Source organism: Haemaphysalis longicornis, unplaced genomic scaffold, assembly GCF_048455015.1.
Source record: "Haemaphysalis longicornis isolate Haplotype H1 unplaced genomic scaffold, Haemaphysalis longicornis Haplotype H1 scaffold_10, whole genome shotgun sequence".
NCBI classification, from domain to species: Eukaryota; Metazoa; Arthropoda; class Arachnida; order Ixodida; family Ixodidae; genus Haemaphysalis; species Haemaphysalis longicornis.
Genome location: NW_027526204.1, coordinates 68,826,488 through 68,840,045, shown reverse-complemented (window position 1 = coordinate 68,840,045; position 13,558 = coordinate 68,826,488). Strand labels below are relative to the sequence as shown.

The 13,558-nt window shown below is 46.8% G+C and overlaps 1 protein-coding gene across 1 annotated transcript in view; it reads left to right on the top strand.

Moving 5' to 3' along the window:
- The window catches only part of Smc2 (structural maintenance of chromosomes 2), a 69,521-nt gene that overhangs the window by 36,720 nt on the left and 19,243 nt on the right, over positions 1–13,558 (top strand). Inside the window, exons 11-15 of the mRNA XM_077689717.1 lie at positions 1,073–1,219; positions 1,694–1,898; positions 5,325–5,460; positions 12,390–12,514; positions 13,181–13,374. Of these exons, the coding sequence (XP_077545843.1) occupies positions 1,073–1,219; positions 1,694–1,898; positions 5,325–5,460; positions 12,390–12,514; positions 13,181–13,374 (807 nt within the window). The remainder of the gene's footprint in view (positions 1–1,072; positions 1,220–1,693; positions 1,899–5,324; positions 5,461–12,389; positions 12,515–13,180; positions 13,375–13,558) is intronic.

Genomic DNA, 13,558 nt, shown 5'->3' with positions numbered 1-13,558 from the left:
GGATTTTTATATTTCATTCTTTGACAGCCTTTGTAAAAAAACCGCTGGAGAGATGCAGCTGAACAAGGTACCAGTGAACTGCGCACAAATCAAGGAGTGCAATAAGACTAACATCATCATTATATCTGGCCTGTAGCAGAAGTTACGACCTTGCAATAAGAGAATCAGTTTCTTGATGCACCGCTTGGAACTAATTTTACAGCTCATTAAACTTTGGTGGCACCAGTGGCAAGGGACCATTTCGAGTGCCCATTTCAAACACCCAAGTTTAATTAGCTGTAAAACTAGTTCCAAGCAGTGCATCAAGAAACTGTTTCGATTACTGCATTCAGCAGGCTCCATGTATGGGCAAATATAAAGATTACAGTTTTATGACCAACACTGTATTGTCTATTGGTTGACCAAAAGCGGCTAATCATATCTTGGGAACTAATTGACTTGCTAAAAAAATAATGGCATATTGAAATCAGTGGGGAAAAAGCAGCAAGACTGAAAAAGTTTCACAGGCCTTACTTGAAAATTAAAAGAAGTTGTTTTAGGAGCAGTGTCCCCCATTAAGCTGAGTGATAGCACTCGATGAACTCAGTTTTTGTAGCAAATTTTAAAACTTTACGTAATTAGTGTAAATGAAATGGTTAATCAATCAAGAGCTCAGCAAAACAAGGTTGTGGCAGTTGCTGAATAGGGTCTCGAGCATTTAGACGACACCCTTTGTATTCATTCGCAAAAAAAAAAAAAACGCCAGAAACATAGTTTAGAAGATGCCGACCACTAGCTTGGCACCGACCTTAACAGCCACACTGCAAGAATTGACGAGCGCAAAGTGAAGGCCATTCTAAGCGTTGTTTGTGCTTTTCTTCTCCAACTGACGTTTGGGGTTGTAACAGTGAGGCCACAGTAACAATGGCAACGTGGTCTGAACATTGGTGCAGAATATAGGATGGTAGGGGTTCTGCCAAAGTTGCCATCTGGCCGGACGTGTCTTCACTCCATTTGTGTCCATGACGTGATCCGAATGAAGACGTACCCCGGACATTCGACCTGACACCCGTTGTTCTCGTTGCACTTCCAGCTGTTCAACGTGGTGGTCGACAACGAGGAGACCGGCAAGCTGCTGCTGAAGCACGGGCGCCTCAACCGCCGCGTCACCATCATCCCGCTGAACAAGATAACGGGATACGACGTCGACGCTAGGGTGCTTCGCCGGGCACAGGAATTGGTAGGCTGTCCGTGCGTCACAGGTCAAAGGTCGCGGAGGAACAGGTTGACGCGTGATAACGTAGCCCAGCATATCTTTGTGTCTCCCATTGTTTTGTGTAACAGCGGGGGTTCGCGGCTGCGCTTGAGGGGCTGCTATGGCTGTAGCAGGATAGGTGAACTAGGTGAACTTGTCATTTAGTCGAAAATTTTTGACGAGCGTAGCTGCATGTATTGAACAAAAGGGGTACTGGACGCTTTGACCTTGCTTTCTAATTCGGTTCGCCTTTGTTGTGAAATAATTACTCATTTCTGTGTGTGTGTGTGTGTGTGCGTGTGCGTGTGCGTGTGCGCGCGCGCGCGCACTTTAATCGGGGTGGTACCGTATTCGTTTCAACCCTTGATTGCTCCTGCCGGGTTTCATTGTGCGGGACCTTTGTTGCGATTGCTGCGTCGAGCACCTGTGGTTCTGCTTGTGCTTGAAAATTCGCCGCAGGTCGGCAAAAACAACGTCTTCTCGGCCATCTCTCTGGTCGACTACCCACCACACCTGGCGGCAGCCATGAAGTTTGTCTTCGGAACGACGCTGGTCACCACCAAGATCGACGAAGCCCGCATCGTGGCCTACGACAACGGCGTCCTCAAGAAGGCGGTCTCTTTCGATGGGGCCTCTTTCGACCCTTCCGGTGTCATCTCTGGAGGTGTGTGAATGGCGTTCGTTTCTTGTGACGTTCTCTCGATTGTCAAGCTTCCCCGCACCTCTTGTGGCACTTTTGGAATCATAGTTGAAATGTTCGCAGCAGAATAACGTTATTGAAAATTACTCGTGTGAAAGCACCACTTTCACACCTCCTGTGGTGCTGTGTGGCTAAGACTAGGCGATGTATATCCTCCCCGTCTCCCCGCGAGGCCTCTCTCCACTTACTGCTATGTGTGCAGCTCTCTAGCTAGCCACAGTAAGGCCTCATTGTACAGCGAAATCTCTGTTTGCAGAAACCTATTGCCGATGCATCATAACTACGAGCGGTGGCTTTTCTTTCTCCTCATTTTTTTTCCCCCCTCCCAAGAGCAATGCCGTGTGATGGCCACGCCCAGTTTTTACACTTCATAAAGGGGGGACACTGCTTTTGAGGACATTTTTGTTAATTTTTAGCCTCTGGGCCCGAGACTTGCACGTTATGTATATTTTAACATCCTGAGCATAAATGTGCAGTCTGTTTTGGTCTAGGTGGTGTAAGTTCAGAGTTGTGCAACATGTTATGCCATTCCATTTCAGGCAATTTTATTTGTCTACCTATGAAATACTCGAATACTGTTCATTCCTTTGTCCTCTAGAAGGACCAGGGAGTGCATCTATACCACAGTGGTAATTTTAACGTTGGTTCTGCAATTGCAGTAAACTTATGAAAAGTCATGTCATCAATTTATAATGTTTTCGTAAAACAAACTGCATGAAAAATTTTGCTAGCAAAAATAGATATTCTACATTTTTGTCGTTTTATTGCTCTGTTCAGTTCCTAAGCTTTCGATTGCTGCAAAAATTATACTAATCTGACCAGTACATCCCAAGATACTGTACTCGGCAGTTGACCTCGTTGGAAAAAAAGTGGCCCTGAGAAAACAGTGCATGAAGTTTGGAAACAGGTTAATTAACATGGTATTGTAGGCAACTTCAAAGGCAACAGCTTTGTAATTACTTATGGTACTGTTATAATATTTTGCAGGTACATTCTTTGGGACCTGTAGACTGCAAATAAAATTAATACAGAAAACGGATTTTTTTTTTTTTTTTGGCAAATGTTTGGTCCTCAAGACCAGTGTCCCCTGCATCCAAAATTTCTACCTCTTGAAAACCCTGTTTTCGCATAGTCTGCTTAAAAAGGAAGCCACATGCAAAACACAACAGCTGAAATACGCGCGTGGACGCCACAAGCGGCCAGCAAAAATCGGCGATTTTGAAATCGAAACCAGCGAGAGCGCGGCCATTGTAGTGACGTTGCAGCCGTTCAGCGAGCGTCCGGACTGTCACCAGCTCGGAGGAAAGTGCAGTCTGCGCGCAAGCTCTGCGCACAAGCTCTACGCGCATGCGGGGCAGCAGATGGGTGAAGGGTTCGCAGCAGAGCTCGACCGGTTCTCCAGCGGCGTGGCTGACCAGAGGAAGAAGCCCCGTCGGCTGGAACGTCACAGGCGCGTCATGGCTGTTTACGCGATCCACCGGCAGGTGCAGCGTGGTCTGCGGCGGAGCTTTTTTAGAGGGTTCTGACTGGTTAACGAGGCGTTTCACGGTGCTACCACTTGTGTGCCAGCTGATTTGGGGGTACTCACTACGCATTTAAAATAAATTTGCTCGAGGTGAAATTTGAGTGCAGTTGGCCTTTAAGGGATACAAATTAGCATCAAAACACTTTTTATTTTTTTCAGCATAACTGAAAACAAAAACTGAATCTGGGAAGACATTTGCTGAGCTAACCACGAGGTTTCTCTACTTGTCCCACAAGCACCTCGAATGTGATTAAACTGGGAATTGGAATCGTTGGTCAACGCTATTAGTTTCGAATAGCCAGTCACACCTCCTGCTGTGACCTGCACATTTTTAGAAAAGCTTGTGCTTGCATTTTTTTTTTCCCTTTCTCATTCGTGCGCACACCTTTACGATGGGCAGGCTTGACACTAAGCCTTGGACCATGCAGTTACCTGTCTCTCTTCCTTGTTGTTACTCTGCATGCTTTTTTTGTTTTTAGTCCTGCTTTCCCTTCTCTTTTTGTCAACCTTCAAACTTTCAGAATTTTTCTATTCTGAATGTTCGAAACAGTTTTGCTGACAGCGCCCAGAACATTGGGAATCGGAATTGTTAGGCCTACCAGCCACACAGGTCCTGCAAAAAAAGAATGCTGGCAACTGTGGCAGTAAGCCATGCAGCAGCATACTTATAGCTGCGCGTGAGATTAAAAGAAGTACCGTATTTCCACAATCTTAACGCGCCTTCGATTGTAACGCACAGGCAAGTTTGCGTGAGAAAATTCGGAGATTATATTTTACCCTGATTCTACCACGCAGATGTAAAAGTCATGACACCTGCAGAAGACACTTTACTTCTACAGGTGTGGACCCACTGTCTACCATTTCAGAATAGGGGAAACGAGCGTTTGAAGGCCAGATGAGGGGGTCTCAAACACAAGATGCTCGCTCACGACAGTAATTGAAGATTTACACCGACATCTAGCAACACGCTAGCATTTCCGAATGCGGCGCTGTCGCTGCGAACAGGTCCTTCCGCGGTCCAGAGTCTCAGAAAAGGCTTAGCATAGTCACCGCTTTACGAAGCTGCGCCAACGACGATCACCAGCGCAATCTTTCACTGCACTATCACCCTCTCTCGCGCATTTATAAACTGATTTTCAGCAATAGTGTCGCTCTGCCGGGTGGTGACAAGTTTTAGCTGCTGCGGTGTATGCTGTGTCGTGCATGCACCACGCAGTGGGCTCCTTCTCAGCCGTGCAGGCAGATTCTTATCGCGGTCACGCGTGTAGCGGCGTTTCCGCCTGCAGAGACTCTCCGTGTTTTTCAGCGTTGTTCATACCTTGTAAACGACACGCTATACCTGCAGACTCAGCTAAGTTTGTGTGACGGATAACGACGATCAACATTCGTCCTTACAAGGATATGCCATGCAACTGGTGCTGGAGCGCTGCTCGCTGAGACCGCACCCGCGTTTCTCCCAAAGCCGGAAACGCTGATTGGCTACAGCATTTAAAGGCTCCCACCAATAGCGGAGCCGTAAGGTTGGTGCAGTGCTTCGTGCGTCATAGAAACTGCGTCAGAGCCAGAACTACGTCAGAGAGAGCCAGTATGGCGGCGAGGCAGCGGTAGATAGACAAGGAAAGAAAGAAACAATCTTTTTTGCGTGTTTGTGCGGCCTCTGCTTTACGCAGAGGTGTAATATTTGGCATACGTTGTCGTGAAGGGGTTCTCTAGGGATTGCGCAAATGAAATGGCGATTTTCGGAAACCTATTAGGGTGCCTTTAAAGTGGATGTGCTTTGAATCTAAGCACCCCTTCCTGTTGCGAGCCTTCCATATTCGGGAGAAGGACAAGTCATTGCTTACACCCCTCTCTCCCCGTTGCAGGTGCCCAGCCCAAGGGCCCCAGCACATTGGAGCTGGTGAACGAGATGAAGCGGAACCGCATGCAGCTCGAAGATCAGAGGCAGGCACTGGACGCCGTCTCCAAGGAGCTGAGCGGAATCTTGGCCGTGGCCCAAAAGTGGGTTTTTGTTCTTATCGTACTGCACTTAATTGTTAGGGAAACATGTTTTGTGCTAAAGTGACAAGTGTACAAAGAAAGAATATATAGGCACGTGTTCAGCCTATGGGGAAATTGGTTTGTAGTGGACATTTTGTCTTATTGTTCGCTCTGTGCACATCTTTCTTTGGCAGTAAGAGGCCTCTAAAGGGACAAACTAGCAAGCAAAAAGTTTCACTGGTAATGACAGTGCAAAAAAAAAAAATTAAAGCCGTTCCACTCAATGTGAAAGCTGACGGAAGTGCAGAGCAGTGATTCGCCATAACGGGCTGTACCGCCGTTCTCCGCTCACTGTTGCCACCCCATGCAATTCCAATTTCCCGTCTTCGCAGTGCTCGCGCGCCCCCTGCCTGAAACTGCGCCACTGGGAGTTCTGTTCTCTTTGTGCTTTTCACCCCGCACGTGCCGGCGTTGCACTGCCACATTTTGCGTTTGCTATCGTGAAAACCAACCCAACGGCCGTACTTAACTAACGGAACGCGGGCGCTGCCAGTTACTTGCGAATATTTTGCCTCAAATGTACCTGCAGTTTTCTTTGCGCTAAACAACAGGGAGATGTATGACAAGCGCCAGCGGTTCACGAGTTTCGGACGCTTATGACTATATAAATCGCTTGGAGTTCAAAGCCTCTGGGGTACGCTGTGAACAACCGTGTTAGCCCGGGACGCCGCCTGGGTGCTCTATATACTTGGGTCGAGCGAGCGAACTAGGACGACAAGGCGAGCGTCTAAAAAAGGAAGTGTGTGTATCACTACTTCAGGCCTCTATAAACTGTAATTTCAATTCTTGGCCAAGTTGCAATGAAGTGCGGTTATATCCTAGGGCAGGCACCCTGTTTGTGGCTCTTGTTTACTTCAGAGCACTACAGAAGATGCGTTTTCTTTTTCCTTTCTTTCTTTCTTTCTTTCTTTCTTTCTTTCTTTCTTTCCTTCTTTCTTTCTTTCTTTTTTCTTCTCTTTCTTTTTTTCTTCCAAATTTCCTTTTAGAGACCTCGGAGAGACGTTGTGATGGTTTTCGAATGGGCACGTTGACATTAGTTGACATTACTGCATAACATCACATTTACTTTCACTCGCAATCACAGCATCTGACTCGTTTCATTGTAGAATAGCTACAATTACGAGAAAATATTTAGTGCTGTGGTATTGCTTAACAGGCTCGCAATTACCTCTCTGGCAGCATAGGATGTTAGAATCAGCTCTGCTTATGGTTATGCATGTTGCGCTTTGCCTTAAGGGGGAATGCGGCTTTACACTTTGGAAAAATTACCAAAACGTCTTTTTTTTTTTTTTTAAGCCATATATTCGGCTTCTATGGTTCCTATTGTGTGCGTCTGCAAAGTTTTCGCGCTGAAAACCATCGCAAAGTAGCATAAAAAAAAAAATACTTTTGCCAGCCGCGGTGACAACATATCAATGCCAAAGGGCGAAGAAAACGGCAATTTTCGGAGCACTGTATCTCTGCAACAGTGTGCGCGGCCATTTTGGTATCATTAGATCGGCCGAACGATCCTCTTTCCGGTTCCACTCATCTCTTTTACCTTCATTCATTCACAAACGCACAAACGGCAGAAAGAAAAGACACACAAATGAAGCCAGAAATAGATGCTGAAGCGCGATTGGCCCTCTGTTTGGCACGCGCTAGAACGGCTTTTCTGATTGGGCGTCGCTGTGGCAACGCAAGATGGTGGTTGCCTGAACTGCTTAGTGCGCTTTTCTGAGTTCATTTTCGTTGCTTCGCTCGGCCAAGTTTCTGCTCAGTCATTTTATCTGCTGTGGCATTCGACACGGACATTATCGCAAAGGACTGCCTGAGATCACGAGCCTGATTACGGGAAGTTGTGTGGCTTGAAAGGCGGAGTTTGTCGAATGCTTCATCGTGCACGTGACTTTACCCCGGAGGGTGAAACGCGGTGTGTGTGCTTGTGATAGCGGTTTTTAAAGTGAACTTTTCGTCTGGTTTGCGATGTTTACACGATTAGTTATTGCTGTGTTTGGCAGTAGGCTCGCTAGCCTTGGGAAAGAAACTGCGGATGCGTTAAAAGCTACGGCACGCACGGCATAGCTGGTGCGCGTTGGAGCATCACCTGACTACGCAACTGGTTACGATTGTTCGCCAGTAGTTGTAATTAATGCCCGAGACGTTAGATTTAATCTTAAAAGCGACCTGAAAAGCCATATCAGGGATAACGAAAACGGGCCGCGATGCGTGCGAGCCTAATTGCCTTTATTGCACATTTCCCATGCACTTGTAGTAATAATGCAAACAGGTCTGAGCTAGGAATAAAACCTGTTTACGGTGTTAAAAATATACCTGACTGTCGTAGCGCTTAACAAATGGAATTTTTAGGAAAATTATTGATACCCACGCATGCATCAATAGTTTAGTGCCTATTGGCTGTGCTGCGAGGAATATTGGATGCCCTGAATGTAAAGAGTACTAAAAATATGTGCATGCATTGAAGTTAGAGTTATGCAGAATATTATACCGAGCTGCAAAGTAGCTCATTTGCATCCTTGTGGCATATAAAATTTTGGAAAGGAACACTTGCACGTACGAGTGCTAAGTTGCTGCTCCAGTTGGGGTTATAAAACATAAAAGAAGCCAAAAGTCAGTTTTCAAATTTAAGTAAAAAAAATGGGGGGGGGGGGGGGGGGGTGCTTCACTTGTTGCCATGGCGACAACACTTCATAGGTAAGTTGTCCAGTGCAATACAGGCAAGCAGCTAACCTACTGTGCATTGAAAGCCATCTCCCCCATTTTGGTCTGCAAACTTATGTACTCTTCACAGAGGAGCTGAAAATGATGTTTTGTGGGGGAAAAAAAGGCTGCAAAAGGCACTCCTATTCCAAAAATCCTGTGTTCAAAAGGACACGAAAGGCTACAGCCCTAGCGACTTTTGATGAATGAAATCTATGTTGCAACTTCAAAAGGCGTTTTCTCAAAACTTTTTTTTTTTTTTGCCACCTACGTTGCTTGTTCTAGGGATTTCTTCGTGACCGCTAGGTCTATTTTGATTCCTTTTTTTTTTTTTTTTTTTTTCATTACATTCCAACAAACAGTTCAGGTCGTGGCACTCTTGGTTTTCCAAGTTTACTTTTTGTCTTTCACAGTCTACATTCCTGTTGTACACTCACCTCTAAAAAACTGAAAACTAAAAAAAGTTGTGTTGTAAATAAAAAATCTAGCACCGTCACGACCTTGTCCATTCATTTGGGAATGCAAAGCACTTTGAACAAGTTTTCTATCGTATTTTATAAGCCGCTCGCTCGGTACAAGGTGAACAGAAAGAAGATTTCATAAATAAAAGTTTTCAAAATATTACTTTGAAATTCTTATGGTGCTATCTCAGACCTGTCTGCATGATTACTAGAAGTGCACAGGAAATGTTGTGCAAAAAAAGAGATATGGCTCGCGCGCATCACAGCGCGCATTTACCGCAACATACCGTGCTTTGATTATCCCTGATATGGCTTGTGAGGTCGCTTTTAAGATTAAATCTAACGTCTCAGGCATTAATTACAACTATGGCGTTCAATCGCAACTGGTTACGCAGTCAGGCGATGCTCTGATGCACAGCAGCTATGCCGCGTGCGGTAGCCCTTGACACATTAACCGTTTTAGGGAGCCTACTGTCAAAAATAGTAATAATTAAGCGTGTAAACATCGCAAATTAGACTAAGAGTTCACTTTGCAAACCGCTATCACAAAGCGCGCACACCGCATTTCACCCTCTGGGGTAAAGTCACGCGCACCATGAAGCGTTCGACGACATCTGCCTTTTGAGCCACACAACTTTCTGTAATCTGGCTCGTGATCTCAGGCATTCCTATTGCAATAACGCCCGTGTTGAATACCACAGCATATAAAATGACTGAACGGAAACTTGACCGAGCGAAGCAGCAAAAATGAACTCAGAAACACGCACTATGCAGTTCAGGCGGCCTTAGCGCGCGCCAATCGGAGAGCCAATAACGCTTCAGAATCTTTTTGTGGCTTCGTTTGTGAGTCATTCTTTTTCTGCTGTTCGTGCGTTTGTGAATGAACGAAGGTAAAAGAGGCGCCTTGAACCGGAAAGAGGATCATTTGGCCAATATAATGGTACCAAAATGGTCAAGCCCAGCAACACCATTGCGGAAATACAGCACTCGGAAAATTGCACTTTTTTTTTTTTTTTTTGCATTGATAATTTGTATCGCGGCTGGCAAAAGGTATTTTTTTAGCCCCTTTGCAACTGTTTTTGCTGGAAAATATTTGCAAACTCACAGAATAAAAAACCTATAAGCCGAATATGGGGCTTTCAAGAAACTGTTTTGTTTATTTTTCCGAAGTTGAAAGCCGCGTTCTCCCATAACGGTTACAGCACAGCAGTCTCATAGTGATCAGGATTTAGTGACGACAGTATCATCTCCAGTTATCGTGCAGTTTTCTTACTTTCAGAGGTGGCTGCCTACGTAATTTGGCCAGGATGTTCGCTAACGTTGGGCCTTGAGCTTGCCAACTATGGCATTAGAGACCGCATGATAAAAGGGGCTTGTTTCGGGCTTAGTTACAAATTGTTCAAATGTACAAAAGAGTGTAGGTTGGGTTGTTTCCTAGGTAATCTCTGCAACTTGGAAGTCGCGTATTTGCTAGCGATTTTTTTAACCTTGGGGCGCACAACACTGAGTTTGTCGTGTCACGCAAAGTTCGAGCCTAAATCAAATGTCAAGTAACGGAACTACCTATCATTACGGCTTTGAATTGGTACCGTATTTACTCAAATCTAGGCCGGCCGCAATTCTAGGCTGACCCCTGAAATTCAGAAGGTCAGAAAATAAAAAAATGTTTATCCCGAATGTAAGCCGAATGAAAAAAGGCACTGGACTGAGACTAGAACATGCGCCTTATTACGCTTGCGGCGCTTGTCATGGCATGTTAAATTTTCACTCGTCGTCATCGTCGACATCGCTGTCCTCTTTATCGCTGTCCTTTGTATCACTGTCCTCTTTCCACAGTGCACTGTCTTCACTTCCGTCCAGCGAATTTGAAATGCTGCATATACAGAAGGCCCGCACGATTACCTCGACCGAAATTTCGTCCCACGCCACGGCGACCCAGTTCGCCAGTTGGCTGAGTGAAGTGCGCTTGATGCGCCCGGTCGGTGTCAGTTGGTGATCTTGCAGCGTCAGCCAGTCGTAATGCTTCCGCAGCCTGTCCTTGAACGGCTTGTTGATGGCCACGTCGAGTGGTTGTAGCTGGCTTTTCATACCGCCAGGTATCATTGCAATGTCCGTACTGCCCTCCAAAAGCACGGACTTAACGGCATCTGTCAAGTGGCCGTGGTAGGAGGCCAGGACCAGGAGTGACTCCTTAAACAGCAGAGCCCCAGCAAAACAGTCTTGACCCAATCTCCGACGGGGGCACCACTCATCTAACCATTCTCGTAGGCTCGCACGGCGACGTTCTTAGGGAAAACTTCCCCGGCTGGAAGAGTCTTCCTCTTATAAATAATGTGCGGCGGCAGCTTTTGCCCATTGGCCGTGCAACACAGCGGCACGCCGCCTCTCGTAGCCTGCAGTTTTGACTTTGACTTGTTTTGCGCCGTTCTCACTCACTGTTTAGGCTGCAGGCATACACCAAGGTCTCATCGGCATTACCGATCTGGCCCAGTCTGTACTCCTTTTCCTGTTGCTTCGTGATGACAAAGCGCTGGAATGCGACTAGCTTCTCCTCGAAGTCAGGGGGCAGCTTTTGGCACACAGACATTTGCTGTCGCAGGCTGAGCCCGAACCGCTTCATAAAGCAAGTGACCCAGCACCTGCTGGCCTTGAACTGAGTCTGTGCGATGCCTCGTACGTTTGCGATCTCCATCACCTTTGCCTGTATCATCTCCGTCGTCACGGGCATTCCAGCCTCTCTTTGCGACCAGAAGGAGTCAGTGATTTCCTTCTCCACCTTGTGGTGTCGACCTTTCTTGGGTCCTGTGAAGGCCATTCGCTTGGCAGCACAGTTGAAAAGTTCGTTCCACTCCTTCCGCCATCGGCGCACGTTCTTCTCATCAACGCAGAAGTCGCGCGGTGGTTGGAGGTTTGAAGTTCTGTGGGCCTCCAAGACTGCCTTCCGCTTGAAAGCTGTGGTGTAGTGGCACCGCTTGGTGGGCGCCATTGTGCCGCGAACACGGGTGCTTCTCGAGGTCACACGGCCATGAACGCAAGCAAGCAAGCACGGAACACTGAGAGCTAGGTTCACAACGTTCAAACAAGCATAATGGGGCCCGCAAACCTGGAAGCTGCAAGTCTGTGGCCACTAGGGGGCACTGAGTGACTAGCGGTGACAGTAAAGCCGCATCAAAGCCGCATCCTCGAATCTAAGCTGGCACCCAACTTTCGTAAACAACTTTTTAAAAAAAGTATCAGCCCAGATTCGGATACCAAATTACGGTATCATGCAAGCACCTAGGAGGGAGGTTCTGTAAACGATCAGTTTATGGGCACTTGAATGTAAGCAGTGATCCTGTCGCACCATTACTTGTAATGGCTATTGTCATATTGTATTCAGTACAGTTGGAGAAAATAAAGTGTTGCCGTTAGGCAGGCTGGTAGGACCATGAACAGCGGTTGCTGTGTAACTTTTAGAGTAAAGGGTACCTTTGTGGGACAAACGGTCTCACTTTATCCTGCGGCATAAAGCTGTATACGATGCTTTATACTGCAAAGACAGTGAAGAGGCCAACACCCTCATTGCAAGATTAAGCGCCTTCTGCCTCTCTTGAAATTCGTTTTCCTCTTCTTCTGCACTTGGTGCAGCGCACGTTATTTCCCGCCATGCCATTTGCCGCGGTAAACTCGGCAGATATCGCCGTTTCACGGGGAAAAACACGGTCTGCTTGTCCGTTTGGCACGTCGCAGGTACAACCGTCTCAAGGAAGAGGCTGACCTCAAGGAGACCGAGTTGGAGCAGCTCAGGAGCCGACTTCAGCAGAGCACACATCACCAGCTTCTGCAGGAGTACGAGGCCCTTCAGCAAGCCATAGGTGGGTGCTCTCTATTGAGGTACCGTCGTGAACTCCACTCGTGCTGAAGACCTGCCTCTGTGGCCTTGAAGTCTTCTGGGGGAACCTTTTGAACATACTGGAGGCCGTAATGTTCTTTAAGGGGGCACTGGGTCTTTGATCAAAAACTTTATTTTTACAGTTGATGATAGAAATTGGGGGATGTACGTAGTTCTTAATTCTGATTGTAGACATGATTTGTTTTAGTGGAAAATTTGACCTTTTATACTTCATGTTTTAACAGCTTTTGGGAAAGAACTGCTGTAGGCATGCAGCTGAACAAGGTGCCAGTGAACTGTGCACAAATCAAGGAGTGCAATAAGACTAACAGTATCATTCTATCTGGTCTGTAGCAGAAGTTACGGCCGTTTGAAGTTTGGGCGTGGAAGGCAAAACCAGTTATTCTGGTTTTTACGTTCACGCGGCAAGCACAAACAGAGCAGAACTCCTGCTGGCACAGTTTCAGGCAGGGGGCGCGCGAGCACTGCGAAGGCGGGAAATTTGAATTGCAGTGGGTGGTAGCAGTGAGCGGATAACAGCGCTGCAGCCCATTATGGCGAATCACTGCTCTGCACTTCCGACAGCTTTCACGTTGAGTGGAACGACTTTAATTTTTTTCCTCTTTCTCTGGTCTTCCCTGCCCCTCAGAGGAGTGCAAGACGAAGCTGCAGACTTGCAAGGAGACACAGAAGAAGGCCTCTGCCCGCGTCAAGGACCTCGAGGAGAAGGTGAAGGATGCCAAGAACATCCGAGACCGTGAACTCAAGTCAGCCGAGCAGCAAATCGCCAAGTGCAAGAAGAAGGCCGACGATTCGGCCAAGAAGGCCACTGCCAAGAAGCAGGTGAGAAACAAAATAGGCTGCTGGTGACGCAAGTACTGCGCCAAAACTGTGCCCAAATGAAAAAAGTGCTGCATCTTGCTACACTTTTTGAAATGGGAACTCAGAATGGTTCGTTGCCACTGGGGTCACCAAAGTTTAATGAGCTGCAAAATTAGTTCCAAGCAATGCATCAAAAAACTGCTGC